At 42.9% G+C, this 17659-nt stretch overlaps 1 protein-coding gene across 1 annotated transcript in view; it reads left to right on the forward strand.

The window, feature by feature from the left end:
• The window catches only part of OTOF (otoferlin), a 132585-nt gene that overhangs the window by 15132 nt on the left and 99794 nt on the right, over positions 1 to 17659 (forward strand). The window contains exons 6-12 of the mRNA XM_078767717.1: positions 506 to 665; positions 770 to 956; positions 1050 to 1236; positions 1505 to 1728; positions 10162 to 10270; positions 14265 to 14436; positions 14954 to 15074. Of these exons, the coding sequence (XP_078623843.1) occupies positions 506 to 665; positions 770 to 956; positions 1050 to 1236; positions 1505 to 1728; positions 10162 to 10270; positions 14265 to 14436; positions 14954 to 15074 (1160 nt within the window). The remainder of the gene's footprint in view (positions 1 to 505; positions 666 to 769; positions 957 to 1049; positions 1237 to 1504; positions 1729 to 10161; positions 10271 to 14264; positions 14437 to 14953; positions 15075 to 17659) is intronic.

Genomic DNA, 17659 nt, shown 5'->3' on the forward strand with positions numbered 1-17659 from the left:
AGAACCCCTGCCTTATGGGTAGATATACACTTACATTAATTACATTATACATTAGATTAGACTTGGGTAGATATACAGCCCATCTTGGGCCATGTTCCGGTACTTATTACAATTTCATGTTTTTTGCTGCACATGTTCCTTGCAATGTCTATAACTGTATATTATTTTGTTACCTCCATCATCAAAATTGGACGGAGGTTATGTTTTCACCCCTGTCTGTGAGCACAATATCCCAAAAGGTTATGGGCCAAAACTTGGTGGATGAGTTGGGTAGGTGTTAAGAACAAGCTGATTAGAGGTTAAGGTCCGGATGAAGATCCAGCCTATCAGTGGCCTACTTGTGGTGAAGCGTAAACTGGTCAGCTTGGCGGAGGTATGTGCTCCACTGAGTGCTGTTCTAGTTATTACTATATTTGTACAATTTCACTTGAATGTTATGCTGTATCTACAATCAAATTATATAGCAAGAAAATATGACAGCCATTTTAAATTTCCTTGGCCTCAGAACATCAGTTTTTCCACAAGTGGGCTGTGCTCCTGGACCCTGATGACATTACTTCAGGGGTCAAGGGTTACCTCAAGTGTGACATCGCTGTTGTTGGGAAAGGCGATACCTTTAAAACTCTGCACAAGGCCAAAGATAACGAGGAAGAAGACATTGAGAGGTACCTGTTGAGGTTGTACAAATCAAAACTGATGATGAAACAGACCTATGGAAGTTTTATCTAAGGCAATAAATGTTCTTTATTGTTCGTGGCTGGACCGACAGGAATCTACTTTTACCGGAGGGTGTGCCAAGTGAGCGGCAGTGGGCCCGCTTCTACGTAAGGGTCTACCGTGCCGAGGGCCTTCCCCGTATGAACAACAGCCTAATGGCCAATGTGAAGAAAGCCTTCACGGGCGACGACAAAGACCTGGTGGATCCCTACGTGGCCGTTTCATTTGCTGGACAAAAGGTGTGAAACGGAAGTTTTTCAGTGCCAGTGTTTGTGAGTTGTTCTCCAAATGTGAGGTTTTCTCTGACTCTACTTCCTTTTCCTTTCGCTCAGGGAAAGACATCCATCCAGAAAGGAAGCTGCGAACCTATTTGGAACGAGCAGATCATTTTCACTGAGATGTTTCCTCCACTCTTCCGCCGCATTAAGATCCAGATCCGAGACAGTGACAAAGTCAACGACGTAGCTATTGGTACACACTTCCTGAACCTCAGGAAGATATCTAATGAGGGTGACAAAGGTAAGTTGTAAAGTTGGAGTTTGAAGTTGAAGTTTACACGGTATAGCATCAGGGTGTGTACCGATTGGTGAATTTAGGTTCAGTTACACAAACATTTAAGGACGAGCTTGAGAATGCTGTGGAATGTACACCATCGGCAAGATAGAATCCTTCATCCATCTACCTCATCAAGTTTTAAAATGGGATTGTTTTTACTGATAATCTACAATGGTTAGTGTTTCAATCATATTTTTCCGGAAACTTGGTGACCGCAAGTTTCATTCCACAGGTTTTTTGCCCACCTTCGGCCCAGCGTGGGTGAACATCTATGGTTCGACAAGGAATTACACGATCATCGATGAGCATCAAGAACTGAACGAGGGGCTTGGGGAGGGCATCTCGTTCCGTGCCCGTGTACTAATCAGCTTGGCCATGGAATTTCTCGATACGTCTTCCCCCGACGTGCCTTGTTCCACCGACATCCAAGTGGAACAGATTCCCAGCGTCTCTGATGTAAGTATCAATCTATTGTGTCAGTCATTGTGAAAGTGGCAGGAAGTGCTGGTAGTGGAATTCTACCGAGTACATTGTGTTGTGGCCTGTTTTTTTCTACAGACAGAAATATCTGCAACTGTAAGCTGCCATCCTGTTCCTGTCCAGGCAGATTTCTGCATCCAGGCAGATTAAGGAAGCGATTAACCTTTCTATCCATTTTGAATTAATTTGCTCTTGTGATATTTTGGAACAGCACACTTTTTTGATGAATCCTGTGATATTGTACCAAACATTTGAGATGCCATTTGGCCCACTTTCCTGTCTTATAGGTGCTTATATCATCAAATTGGCATTCTCCATTGGGCATTGTGACCAAGTAGTGCTTATCTCTTCTGCACAGATAGTCTTGGCTAGAATTTCGAATTTAGCCAGCGTACCAGCAGTGGTACCTTTAACATCCACAAGCAACTGCTGGCAGATGCGGCGTCAGGATTTAGGGTCATAAAACAACATCTTTGACACACCTGCATTTGCTACACATTAAAAAGTGGTCGATTTATTTATTCTTTGGAATCATCTGCTATTGCCAGCGATAAGAAAACGATAATTATATCTTCAATAAAAAATTTTTTTTTTTTCCCCATTTAGCACTAAATATATCAACGTTTTTAAACATCTACGTTGACCTTTGGTTGTTAAGCTTTGGCCTATGTTAACCTTCGAATTGCTTTGAAAACTAGAACGGCACTCAGCAGAGCGCAAGCCTCCGCGAGGCTGAACAGTTCACTTTTTGTAGCCCATTGATAGGCTGGACTTGCTTAACCAAGATGTCATCGACCAGTTCTTGTCAACTACCCAATTTTCCACCTTGTTTTGTCATAATCCGTCCACAACTTTGTGAAAGGTCGTGCTGTCTATCGTTTTTGGCCCTATCTCTCAATTGTGAAGAATCACGAAAAATTCTCAGATCCAGATCCAGATCTTAACCAAAATCAAATCAATTCGTCCTTGTCACCCACCCAACCTGTCCACCAAGTTTCGTGTGAATCGTGTGAAAAGTCCGTGTGAAAAGTCCATACCTTTTTGAGATTATCCTGCTGATAGACAGAAATACAAACTAAAAATCACTCAGAGCAACACTTGGTGAAAGAGAATGAATCATTGCTCCAGCACCCTTGGTTTCCAAGATATCAGCCAAGATGTGTTTGAAACGTTATGACATTGACGGGCAAATTTCAAGTCCATACACTTGTGAAATCTGTAGGTTTTACCCAATAAGTTCAAATTAGAATTTTTTTATTTTTTTATTTTTTTTTTGGCATACAAGATCGAGGCTCGGGTAAGAGCTAACATCAATCACAAAAAAACGGACACACAAAACATACAATAAAGGGAGCGGGAGACAAGATGGGGAGAGAGAGGGAAGCACACAACTACAACGGCAGAGAACAGGGACAACAGAAGATCTGTGGGAGGGAGAGGGCTTGGAGGGAGGAGGCATGGGAAGGGGGGGGGGGGAGTGGGAAAGGTATAAAACACATGGACACTGCTCGAACTTCCAGGAAAGAAAGAAGTCGGGATTTCAAAAAAAAAGTGGATCTGGGGTGAATTAACGGGGGTAAGCTGGAAATTGTTGGAAATTGAACGGAAAACATTTTGGCATCAACCGAAAGTTGATACAACTGCCTGTTCCGGAGTTATCACCACAAACGTGTTTTACACTTTTGCAACATCATGTCATACCACATCGACCAATTTTTACCAAACTTTGTCACGGGCAGTCACAGGGACGGTACCTACAATCTGCAAAAGCTTCAGAACGATTTGCTGAGCAGTTTGGCCTGTAGGTGAGCACAGACAAACGATAAAGAAAAATGTCGTCCACAGAACGATACTTGGGAAATCTCTAAAACAAATTTGACCTTAAAATAATTGATGGTTGAATTTAAAGACCAGATTTGCAAATCCTCTTCACATTTCAGGTCAATTGGATGAGCATTAAGGATTTTAAAAGTCTGGCCTTTGACCTTTTGACCTTAAAACTTCAAAATAATTTGTGGTTTCATTCAGTGACCTGATATGCAAATCCTGTTCAAATTTAAAGTCAATCGGATGAAAATTGAGGATTTTAGAAACTTGACGAAGTTAACATTTGGACTTTGTTGACCTTTTGACCTCAAAATAAATAGCCTTCTTCCTTATGACCAACACTACCGTTTGGGAAAGTTTTGAGAAGATCGGTTTAAAAGTGTGACCTGTAGGTGGTTATTAGCGAGCAGACAGACAAACAAACTAAGAACCGATCAACATACAGGGCGAAATTGGTTTCTTTATTTATTTATATAAATTTATTTTGCCAAGTAACAAATGGGTGAAAACATAACCTCCATTCACTTTAATTGTCTTTGCTTTTGACTTTGTTTTGCATTGATATCATGCTCATGGCAGGAACTTGTACGGACATAAATCACAAGCAGGACAACGCCATGAGTAGACATTTGAAGTACTTTAATGTGAATTACAATGACATTAGTGGACGATGGACAAATACACATGGTATGTGGTATGTTGAACCTGGGTTCCGCACATCATGAGTGAATATTGTTTAATCTCTCCACAAATGCCCTTTCCAACACTTCAAAATAAGCGCTGTATCACATTGTTTTCTTGCGTGACCATCTGGTATCCATCGACAAATTAAACTATGAAACGTTCTTCTTCACCAAACTGGCGGGCATACTTCAATTTATACAAAGCAGGAAGTATTGATTCATGCTTGGGATGTTTGTGAGTGGCATCAGTTGGACTTGGAAGATTTTCAGTAGTTTGTCGGTCTTTTTACGACAAAAAAGCAAAAAACAAGAAGCACACTGGGCCTTATTACCTCAACCTTTAGCCTCTCTTCACGACAGCTGCTGGGAATATTTAATTAAGGAAGAAGAGGCAACATATTACCCAATTTAAATTTATTAATATACCAGGAACGCTTCATGAAAGTGAAAGTACACAGCTTGATAATTGTTGTGAAATAATCAAGATCTGGTTCATACCTTATATTCCAGGTAGCCAGCGATGCTGGACCAGAATTGACGAAACACTCTGCCGGCCATATGGACAGTTAGCCACATTCAGTCTTGTTGGCAACCCGGGATGGTTGTTGGCAATCCAGCCTATCAATGAGCCTTCAGAAAGTATTCACACCCTTGACTTTTTCACATTTTGTTGTGTTACAGCCTGAATTTAAAATTGATTAAATTGAGATTTTTTGTCACTGATTTACCCATAATATCCCATAGTGTCAAAGTGGAATGTTTTTTGGAATTTCTTTTTCAAGATGATTAAATATGAAGTAAAGAAGTATCTAATTTACCTAAGTATTCAACCCCCTGAGTCAATACTTTGTAGAAGTGCCCTTGGCAGTGATTACAGATTCAAGTCTTCTTGGGTATGTCTGTATCAGCTTTGCACTTATTGATTTGAAGACTTTCTTTCATTATTCCTTGCAGATTTGCTCAAGTCAAGCTCTGTCCAGTTAGATGGGGAGCATCGGTGAACAGCAATCTTCAAGTATTTCCACAGATTCTCAATGGGGATTCAAGTCTGTGCGTTGGCTGGGTCACTCAAGGACCTTTATGCTCTTGTTCTGAAGCCATTGCATTGTTCCTTTGGCTGTATGTTTGGGACCTTTATCCTATTGGAACGTAAATCTTCGCCGCAGTCTCAGGTCTTTTGCACTCTCAAGCAGGTTCTCCTCAAGGATTTGCCTGTATTTGGCTCCATTCATTGTTCCCTCTATCCTTACAAGTCTCCTAGTCCCTGCCACTGAAAAGCAACCCCATAACATGATGCTGCCGCCACCATGCTTCACAGTAGGGATGGTGTTAGATGGGTGATGAGCTGTGCTCGGTTTCCACCAGACATAGTGCTTTGCATTCAGTCCAGAGTTCAGTTTTTGTCTCATCAGACCACAGAATCTATTGCCTCATGCTTTGTCTTTCACACGCCTTTTTGCAAACTCCAGGTGTGCTGTCATGTGCCTTTTTCCCAGGAGTGGCTTCTCTCCGATAAAAGCCTAGATTTGTGAAGCGCTGCAGAGATTGTTGTCCTTCCGCCAGGTTCTTCGACCTCAGCCAAGGAACTCTGTAGTTCTGTCAATTAGTCTAGTAGGAAGACTAGGTCCCCCTGCACCCCCCGGAGATATACTTCTAATCAGTGTTTCTAGATTGGAAAAAATGTGTAGAAAATGACTAGCTATGGCCCCAAGCTGAAAAAATGTCCCACATACCATTTCTATGCAAATTACTGCTGCCATTATCAAAAAAACGATTTTTGACATATCTCAGCCAATATTGCAGATAATTGAAAAATGAAGGTGTCTAGACCCATGTTTTGAAGGGCATAGATCATGATAGAACTATTCATAACATGATTACATGTGTCTATGGTATACTAGTATGCTAATTAGTGCTTTATTTACAAAATAATCACAGTTTTACGAAATAATAGACTCATATTAAGGTCCGTCTACACAGACGTTAACACAAAGTTTTATTTTTCTAAATATTACAACTGTCAAAATAGTCCTAGCACTCAATGTGACCACTCTTCTCTTGCTTGTTTTAGATAAACATCATTAGCATTAGTGATTCTACACTGAGTCAGTCATCATCATTTTCATCGAAATCGTCAGAGTCAAACTCTTCTTCTCCTTCCTCTTCCTCCTCCTCTTCGTGCTCTCCTGTGTTCAGAAGATCCACCAGTGAGGTTGGTAGGATGGGACCACTGGACCACATTGGTTTCAACAGTCCTTCATCAGTCCTTATCCATCCTTGGATAAGGCGTGCAGTAGTCGACTGTTGATTTGCTGGGTGGGGGAGAACCAGTTGCAGAGGTGAAACCCCCTAGCCCAGGCACAGGCTGCAGGCCACAGCTTCCGATGTATCTGATGAAGAGCCAGATGTAGTACTCTTGCATCGTAGTGGCATAGACTGTGTCATTCTCTGCTGGCGGTGTGAATGATGAGCCTTCAGGGAACTTCGGGCCAACGCGAGTAAAGTGCAAGGGTGGGAGAGTTTTTGGTGTGTCGACCTTCAGGCTACGCTGTTGTGACCTATTGATGGTAGGTAGCATTCGGTCCTTGCTGCTCTCGAACCCGGGCTTGACCTCCTGCACCATGATTCCTCCAGCACTGTTTACAATGTTGCTGCCGTGCACACTGGTAGTGGTTTTATTCAAGTTGTCCCACTCACAGTGGAATACAAGGTTGCCCTCTCCTGTCACAATTTGTGGTGTACGATAAGTTGAGACTTCATCCAGGACCTTGGCGAGAGCAGTTTCCAACTCCAAGGCGAAATCGTAGCTCTCAGAGTGTCCAAGCCTGTGTAGTATTGTGGTGAGCTGTTTGCTTCGGAACAGGTGCCTTACAGTCACACAGAGGAGAATGTGCTTTGGTAACTTCCATTTTCCATCTGACACTGCACGGCACAGATCTTGTCCAATGGAGAAGACCAGACGCTTCACCTTTTCTGTCTCGATGCCCTCCTTGCCAGTCATTAGCACGCTGAGAAAGCGGACAAGGTCTGGAGGTAGGATGTCTTCAGGATTGAGCTCCATGTCTTCAGCTGTTGGTGGCCATGGTTGGTCTTTACACTCTCTGAAAGCCTGTAGAATACCCTGGCGAAGTTGGAGGGCAACATTTTGGTTCTTGTTTGTGCTTCCGAGTGTGAATGCTCGTGCGAGAGCATTGGAAACTGTTATGTTTGAGCTGTGCACAAGCCAGAAAGAAATGACATCACATTTGTCATGATCAACCTTCGTGAAGTGGATATGCTCCTTGATTGGGTCATTCTGTAGGCGTTTCAGTAGTTTCTCTGACCGATAATTTGAGTTCTCATATCCATTCAGTTTCAGTTCCTCGACATAGAGCAAGCGCAAGGAAGAAAGCTGTAGAACTTTATTCTGCTGGATGACCTGGGTTTGAATGTGTTCCAGTACTGAGTTGAATGCCTTTTCATGGGCGGCTGACATGCAAGCCTGCTCCTTTGGTGCTTCGGCTCTGTGAATCGCACGCTCATAGTTGTAGAATGCTGTGCGGAAAGCTTTAAAACATGACGGATGGTGTTTGGCCTCACATGCAAAGAGGTCTTTGTTTTTCACCTTTCGATGGAGTCGATAGAGACCCATTTTCTCAGCCCGTGTTTCGATTTGCTCCCATGCATTTTCTTTGTTTTTAAAGGATGGGAAGGTTGTAGGCCTCTCAGTATTGCGATGAGCATCTTTGGTCTCAACTTTCTCACAAAATATACACTCTGGCGGGAAGATGGGTTCAGCAGAACCTCCTGGTTTACGAGGAGAGTGATGCCATGATGAGGTTGATGGCCCTGGTTCTGTATCATCTCCCAGACGATGAAAGTGGCGGACAAAGTGCTTATAACACTTGCTGTGATATCCTACTCTTTCTAGGTCATCAGGAAGAGTTGCCGGGATCTGATCACATACTGATTGCATACGACATGGGGAGTCATGCGGTTGGTTGAGACGTCTATCCCGGATCTTTTGAAGCAGTTGCAGTTTTTCTGAAGCAGATCCTTTAATTTTACGGAGGGGCGTGAAATCCCCATGATCAGACATGGATGGTACATGAAGGATGCATGTAGGAGGAGAGCTTTGGGCTGCAGGTTCTACACTCCGTTTTCTTTTGGGCATGCTTGCTGTCGATGTCTACCATCACTGTTAAATGACAAATAAGAAATCACGAATGATGTTAAAAGTGCCTGTGAAAGGAGGCTCTGAGTTTTCAGTGAGGTAACAGAGGTTCTGAGTCATGTTCTACACTAGGGTACTTTTTAGCTGACTAAACCATGTTTAGTGGCATCAAAAGTGCTAATAGCTAAAACATCTAAATTCTTCCACACTAACGTTAGCTATCTAGGCCAATGAAACATTGTGCTAAGTTACTGTAGCTAGCTCAGCTGTCGTGCCTCTTTCTGGTTCAATTCATATACAGAAGTCAACAGATATGTCTCATGTTTGGCATTAACAAAAGTTTAAGTTACACCGACATTAGGAACATACTGTACATAGATGAGGCTAGCTTTAACGTTAGCTAACATGGTGCTAGCTGGCTCAGCTGTTATTCTGCCTGTTTATGATTTCATGCAGAAACTGAAGTCAAGAGTGTGAGTAACATTATAGTTAGCATCTTACCTGGCTAGATTGGAGGATGAATACCAAGAACAACACACAGATGGAATGGAAGACTGAACTTTCAACTGAGGTATTCAATAACATCAACGTTACCAATTGATACGAGCGCGCGACATTACCAATTGATACGAGCGCGCGAGCGCGCATGTTACATGGATGGAAATGTAAAATGGCAGCTATAGCAGCACTAATTTGGATCTCTAGTCTGTCATTTCTGCACTGTGATTGGATAACATAAAAAAATATGTTTGGGAGTTAACAGCAGGAGTTGGTAGATTTTACGTGGGCTGGGTGAGAAACCTTTAAATAAGCAAGTGAAAATCTCTCGCAATACAAAGTCAATGGTGGGAAGAAAAGTTGAGTGGTACCAATGTTACTGCCAATGTCCCGCCCCTATGCAAGACTCAGGAGCATCTTGTTGACATTTAACCTTGAAAATACCTGGGTTTAGACCCCTTATGTACCATGTTAAGTTATCTGCAGTATTAACGTATCCTTATCATTTGTAAAACTGATTATTTTGTAATTACAGCATTAATATGCATACTAGTATACCATAGACACATGTAATCATGTTATGAATAGTTCTATCATGATCTATGCCCTTCAAAACATGGGTCTAGACACCTTCATTTTTCAATTATCTGCAATATTGGCTGAGATATGTCAAAAATCGTTTTTTTGATAATGGCAGCAGTAATTTGCATAAAAATGGTATGTGGGACATTTTTTCAGCTTGGGGCCATAGCTAGTCATTTTCTACACATTTTTTCCAATCTAGAAACACTGATTAGAAGTATATCTCCGGGGGGTGCAGGGGGACCTAGTCTTCCTACTAGACTAAATGTGGTGGCCATTGAGTTTGTGGTCACCTCCCTGACCAAGGCTCAACTCTTCGCTGTTCCAGACGGCATTACCGTACTGGCTATCCCGTAAAAAGTCAAGGGGTGTGAATACTTTCAGGAGGCACTGCATGTCCAAATCCTGACTGGTTCAAACTATAACTAATTGGCTCTTCCATCATCCACGAGCCTCGATTCAGTATACAAAAAAAATTAAAAAATCCTGGGTTTAAATCATCTTCATTTTATGACTCAAACTCTCATGTACTTGTTTGTAAGGCACACAATTTTATTGCATGGAATTTACCTCCATGAGCCTTTTTGACACTGGAAAAAGAAAACAAAATATTTAATGAATGACTTTCAAATATGAATCACAATATTTGATATTTTTCACCCCCAGCAATCCACAGGAAGAATGGGCGAGTTCATATTGTTTGGCACATTCTTGGAGGCCACTATGGTTGATCGCAGAATTGGTGATAAGCCCATCAGTTTTGAAGTTACTATCGGTATGTCATTGCCATCCGACCACGGTTATTGTCACTGACACCATTACCGTTACCGAGGATATTGTGTTCATTTTCATCACCATCATTATTGCATTGGCTTTCACCGTCATGCCAACATCTTCATGGACACCTCACCATGTAAACCTTCAACAGAATAATTGACCCTGGCACTAAGTTTCACCATTTCAACTTTCACCATTCCTTTTGCCCTTCTTCTTCTTCTTCTTCTTCCTCTACCTATTCCTCTTCTTCCCCTGCCTCTTCTTCTTCTTCTTCCATATGCACCACGTGGCTGTGGGCGGCATCATTTACTGGGAGTGCAGCTGTGCTTCTGATACTTGTCAGGGGGCCGGCGATAGCTTGCTTACCCTTTGCCTTCAGCTGGGCGAAAAGTCTTTCACTTTACCCTCACGAGTACCATCAGATTGCGAAGCCATTACCTAAAACAGAACCAAAAATTTTAACTGTCACCCTAACCAATCACTATCTGTTTCAGTGGTGCCCTCATCTTATGTAAGCCACGACCTAAAGCATTACCTTTACCAGTAATTGACTACAGCTATTACATTCACCATTACTTTAACCACTACCTACATATTTTTTGTCATCATTAGAATACCTAATACCATCGCCATCGACTTCCTTATTACCTTCGTTAGGACAATCACTTGCATCTTAGGAATGACCACACTGTGGTCTTGATGACCATGATGACCATGACCACACTGTGGTCTTGATGACCATGATGACCATGACCACATCTTAGGAATGACCACAATCTGTGACACAAAATATATATTTTCACCTCCTCTGTCCACTAAAACTCCCTCATCCATGCTGTTACAGGTATTATCCAATTAATTTCTGATGGTCTTCACAGATTGGTTCAATATAAATTACAAATCTGACGGACAGCTGTGTCTGGTTCCAGGCAACTAGTACACTCGCTCCGAACAGGAGTGGCAGGAAGAGTCATGTTATTATCCTCTATTGGGTATATAGATTACAGTAGATCTTGGCTTGGGTCTCCAGAACGTCAGAGGTGTATTGAGTGACCAAGTTTCTGTCTCCTGCTGTCTCTCTCTCTGGTAATAAATCTTTTGTTCATAAAAACGCGTATGTTGTCATTCGAGATACAGGATTTTGCCATTAAGCGTGAGTGAATTGGCTTCAAAAATACGGTAACGGGCCGATTGGGAAACGCGTTTAACTCGCATATGGCACCGTTCAAAAATTACGTAATGCTGTCTTTTTCGGGAGGCGTGTACAGGCTTGATTAAACCTCCTGAATAATTATTCAACAATCGACCCAAACAAAGACAATGGAAATCTGACGCAACAAAGCTGGGCAACATATAATCAGCAGAGGCCTATACAGGCCTAATATTGTCAACCCGCCAGGGAACAAGATGGCGGCCATATTTCGTCTCAGCACCATGGTGGGTGGAGTCAAGCGACAGATGTAGGTGTGGTCTGGCAGCTGTCCGATCAATGGGTGGACATTTCAAAAATCAACGCACAACATGAACCCCAACAACAAAAACAACAGCAGCAGCAGCAACGTGAAGCTCTTGTAGACCTGTGACATGTTTCAGGAAAAAACGTTTCCTAAGCTATTACCTACTGTTACCAAAACGATTTTAGGACAATCCACCTAACAAACAGTGCTGTGGCTTGACTGTCCACTTATATCTGTGAGCTGCAATTTGTGATACGCAAGAATAGAAAGAACCAAAACTATATCCCAAAACTATTACCTCAATCGTTGTTGTTTTTCAAGCAGCAACACTTTTTTCTGCTTTTTTTTTCTTTCTGCGTTTTTGTTCTAAGAACAAAAATCTTCTTCTTCTTCCTCTGAAGAAGAGATATAATGCTCAAAACTCCACCACACACTAATCACAGTGGTGAACATAACCTTGTGAAATTTTGGTTAATAAATGCATTATTTATTTTGCCCACTGAGGACGAATCTCAACAGAGATTAATATTCTATTTTGTAAAATGTTATAAGCTGTGCTTTTAACAAAAGGGGACCTCAGGTGAAAGGGGCATGTGCCCCACTTCAGTGCGACTTCATCATAAGTTCATTATAAACTGCATGAAAACTAAAGTGCATAAAACACCTGCTTTATGTCGCTCAACCTGTTATGTAGATTAAAACCTGATTTAAATCATTATGTAGATTAAAATCTATATGAAATTAAAACTTGTAAATGATAACCAGTTTGAAGATGAAGCCATCTCTGTGGCGTACCTGAAGGCTGGAGGTGCCCCAAGGCAGTTCTGGGCCCAGTCCGATTGCTGATCTTCATAAATGATCTATCTGACTCTCTGGAAAATCCCCTTTATCTATTAGCTGATGACTCCACCCTCTGTGGTGACATTCTTCATACTTCTGACAGACAGGTGGGCATCAGCCTCTTTCCTCTCTTCAGACCTTGACAAAATCACTAACTGGTCAAACACTTGGAATATGTATTTCAATCCTGACAAATCTCACACTCTTACTGTCCCTCTCTCTACTTTCTTCACAATCCTCTTGAAGTTCAGTCCCTCAAATATTTGGACCTCACTATCCGACATGATCTTTCTTTAACACACCACATATCTAAGTTGGCTTAAAAAGGCAGTCAGCCTCCATCATGTGAAATCCTTGGCACACTTGGAACGATTATCCTCTTACAAGGACCTCTTCCACAGCTTCATGGAGTACTGTTCTCTCCTCTGGAATGGCACCCCTATGTCACACCTGGTTTAATACAGCGGAAACCAAGGCCTTAAAATCACTGAAATCTCTAGCAATAAAGCCGAGTCTCTCAGCTTAGCACTTTTACATCTCAGACAGATCAGGGGTCTCTGTCTTCTACCGCCTCCTTTCTGGTCATGCACCCTCTTCCCTTTCTGCACTGCAGCCCCTCTCCCTCTCCCACCTCCAGATTTCTGCAGGGTGCACATGGTGGGGCAAAAACCCAATCGCTCAATTCTGATGAAACCAAACTCCCGCACTGGGCTAAAATAGGTGGGCTAAAAACCCAACTCCCCCACTCCCTTCAATCCCACTCCTCCCTCCAGGTCTTTAAAACAGCTGTTCACCACCATCTCTTATCTTCCCCCATCCAAAACCTTCATCTTTTCTACCCCCGCTAATTCACCCCAGATCCACTTTTTTGAAATCCCGACTTCTTTCCTGGAAGTCCTTGCAGTGTCCATATGTTTTATAACTCTCCCACCTCCCCCCAAGCCCTCTCCCTCCCACAGTTCTCTCGATGTCCCTGCTCTCAAATGTTGTGTTTGTGTCCTCCCCCCTCTCTCCCCATCTTGTCTACCTCTCCCCTTATTTTGTGTTTTATGTGTCGGTTTGACTTTTTGTGTGATTAATGTTAGTTCTTTCACGAGCCTCGACCTTGTATACAAAATAAATAAATAAATAAAACCTCCCAAAATCCAGAATCACTGCTCACCTCTACAGAACCACTGCTCACCACTATTCCACTATTTTCCCACCTGTGGAACCAACTTCCAACTTCTCTTCAACCTCATTCTTCCCTCCAAGATTTAAAGACAGCTGTTCACCATTTCTGGTCCTGTGCTGCATCTCCCATCCACAACCATGATCCTTTCTGCCCCCATTAACCATCCCCAAGCCTACCTCTTACCAAATTTCCAGTTTTTCCTTCCACTTCTGTGATTGATAGTTTACAGCTGTCTCCATATTGTTCACCCGTGTGTCCTCCCCTAACCTTCCTCACATCCCATATTTATCCAAGTCTTCCTGTATTTTGTCCTTCAACCCTCCCCTTCTCTTTCTGCAGTTCCTTTTGTTCTGTTACATCCTGATTCATTCTGTGTTTTAGCTCATCCGCTAGCGTCAACACTATAAAAAAAGTACAGAAATCACAACCACCTTGAAGAACATATGGGATTATGAGCAATTGAGATGTAAATTTCTTTGCAAATCTTACACACCATGGACTAATGGGCCATTCCTGAACAGGTAACTGTGGCAGTCTGATCGATGGAACCGATAAGATTGACCCTGGGAAGAAAAAGAGCGGAGACGATGAAGAGGTGGACCTGCTTTCGCATTGCCAAGATGAGGAAAACTTCGATTCCGAACTCGGCACGATGTCCACAACACCGTCTCGCAAACCCGTCATCACCGACAGGTGCGGAGTTAGTCTGGAGGACACACTAATCAACCAAACTCAAATTCCACTCAATTAGACATCAACCCAGCGAGTAATGGAACAGATCTTGAGTCATTATCAGTAATCGGTCTTGATTTGCCGTCATATGCCATTTGGCAAGCACAAGATATTGTAAGCTGTTGTAATATATTATGTTTCTGACAACCTTTTCGGGTTATTTGAATAATAACAGAGGACGTAACACAAATGTTGAGTGAATAGAATCATACAAGCACCCGATATGCTTCAGAAGAAAGTGTTTGATTGATGTGTGTGTTTGTAATGAGGGATGTTTGAAAGTGGCTCCAACGAAAAACTTGATGTTATTCCACAAGACAGCAGGAGGCCCATGTTGAGTGAATACTTTCGGAAATACGTCAGCATTACATTTCACTTCCAGCTATGAAATAAAAGATGCTGTTAATCTTCAGTTTGCAGTGTCCTGTCTAATTCCCTCCTCCTCCTCCTCCTCCTCCTCCTCCTCCTCCTCCTCAAGGAACTATTTCCATCTGCCATACTATGAGGAGAAGCCATGCATCCACATCAAAAGCTACTGGCAAGACCAGCGTTGGAGGCTTTATAACTCAAATATAATGGAGTGCATCGCAGACAAGTTGGTAAGGCTCATAGAGGAACTTGTAAATCTATTGTATACAGGACAAAGACATTAGGAGACAACAATGCACTTTAACATGGGTTACAAAGACATTTGTCGCCCATGGACAAACACCTATTGAGATTTGAACCTGGGTTACCCACGTCATGAACTAGGAGTTCAGGTGGACACTCTACATTACATGCCAACCCGTATTGATGATTCATTTCCTGTTGAAACTCCTCCCATTCTATTCATCCATCGAGATGATTGTTGAATCCACCATTGCCCCTCCCTCTAATGTATGTGAAGGCCTGCATACATCCACGAGAATGCAAAGGGTGGACAATATGGATACATAAGTAGAAAAAATTTTGAAGGGGTGTGGTGGTTTAAGAGGTGTAGGAAAGATCTTTGGGATGGGGGATGACTTGAGATGCTGGTAAACAGCTGTCTTGAAGACCTGGAGGGAAGAATGGGATTGAATAGAGTATGGAGGCTGGTTCCACGAGTGGGGAAAAAAGGAATAAATGAGTGGTGAGCAATGGTTCTGGATTTATGCAATTACACTGGGAGTGAGTTGCTGGTGGACCAGCTGGATCCCGCACATACCTGAGAGGGCAAAGGGTGCAAGTCGCGACAAGGTGCCATCAGGTTTTAGAGGAGGGAGACAAGTTTGAAAGCTCATTCTTGAGATTGGACAGATGTTGTTTTCTGGTTCTCCAGAGAGTAGACACACTTGTTGCGAGCTTTGTGGAATGATCTGAGGTTGTCTTCAGTTGGATTTTCCTTCCAGGAGGAGAATGCAAGTTGTTTTAAAGCAACTGCCTCACAACAGGATTCAGAGTACCAACAGTGGGAGGATGGGTAAGATAACTCAAGAGATGGGATGCATCTGTGCATTAGAGAGAACAGTTTTCTGTAGAATAATTCCAGCCTGAATTAATATCAGTGATGGTGGATGTAGGGTATTTTGTTGTGTATGTGTTATTGTGTGTTTCTATTTGGTTTTGGTTTTGTAGTTTGATTGATGTGTGTGTTTTGCAGCCCCCCCCCCCCCCCCCCCCCCCCAGAATTTTCATGTTTAAAACGTTTCCCAGTGTATACCCTGGATTAGAATAGGTACACTGTATCCCTGCGTGTCGTAAGAGACAACTAAGAGGGTTGGCGTCAGGAAGGGCATCCGGCCATAAAAACATTGCCTCAAAAAGAGAACCATGACAATTACAACTACATATGGGCAGGGTACAGCCCGAAGTGGAGATCGGTTTCTGAGGTTTGGGACATGGAATGTAGGGACAATGACAGGGAGATCAGGAGAAGTGGTGGAAGTATTGGTCAGAAGAAGAGTGGACATATGTTGTGTGCAAGAGACGAGATGGAAGGGAAGTGGTGTTAGAATGGTGAAGGGGAGGCAGGGACAGAAATACAAGTTTGTGTGGCAAGGGTGCCCGGAGGGCGTGAATGGTGTTGGTGTCCTGTTTTGCTGAGGAGTTTGTAGACAGTGTGGTGAGTGTGACTAGAGTGAGTGATAGGTTGATGATGGTGAAAATGATGATTGGAAAGCTCTTGGTGAACGTCATCTCGGGATATGCTCCGCAGGTTGGTCGAAGCGATGAAGAGAAGGACAAGTTCTGGTGTGCGATAGAGAAGCTGATGGAAAACGTGAAAGATGAGGAAGTTATTGTGGTAGGAGGAGATCTAAATGGACGTGTGGGAAGGAGTATGGATGGTTTTGACGGAGTTCATGGGGGTTACGGATATGGTGTGAGAAATGGAGAAGGTGAAAGGATTTTGGAGTTTGCTGATGGAGCTGATTTGTTGATTTGTAATACTCAGTTCCAGAAAGAGGATAATAAGCTTGTTACATACACTTCAGGTGGGTCGACGACAACCGTTGACTACCTGATGGTGCGTAGGCGAGATAGGGGGCACCTCCGGGACACAAAGGTGATCCCGGGGGAGGAGGCTATTTCACAGCACCACTTGGTTGTCTGCGACATAAGGGTGAAAGGTGCGAGGAGAGCTCGGTGGGTGAAGTACCAACCGAGAATGAAGGTGTGGAGGTTGAAAGAGGTGACAGTAAGGGAGGCATTAAAAGAGAGGCTGAGTAGGGTCGAGGATGATGTGGTTGAGCTTGAAAGTGGTTGGATGTCAATGAAAGCTAGTCTGTTGGGAGCCGTTGGTGAGGTATGTGGATGGACAAAAGGACCACCGAGGCATTCGGAAACATGGTGGTGGGATGATGAAGTTGGAAAGAGGATTGACGAGAAGAGGAAGAAGTTCAAGGAGTGGCAGAAGGCGAAGGGTACGGGAGCAGAAACAGCAGAGCATGAAAGTTATAAGGCAGCCAGGAAGGCTGCAAAGAAAGAGGTAGCAAAGGCGCAAGAGGCATGTAGGAAAATGTTCGGAGAACGCTTGGATTCGAAGAGGGTCAGAAAGCAGTATTCAGGATTGCAAAGCAGATAGCGAAAGAGAGGTGTGATGTGATGGGGGTGAGTTGCTTGAAGGATGAAGTGGGACAAATCGTTGTCGACCCAGATGGAATTAAAGGAAGATGGAAAAGATATATGGAAATGCTGTTGAATACAGAGAATGAATGGGATG

Source organism: Myxine glutinosa, chromosome 13, assembly GCF_964187855.1.
Source record: "Myxine glutinosa chromosome 13, kmMyxGlut1.1, whole genome shotgun sequence".
NCBI lineage: Eukaryota > Metazoa > Chordata > Myxini > Myxiniformes > Myxinidae > Myxine > Myxine glutinosa.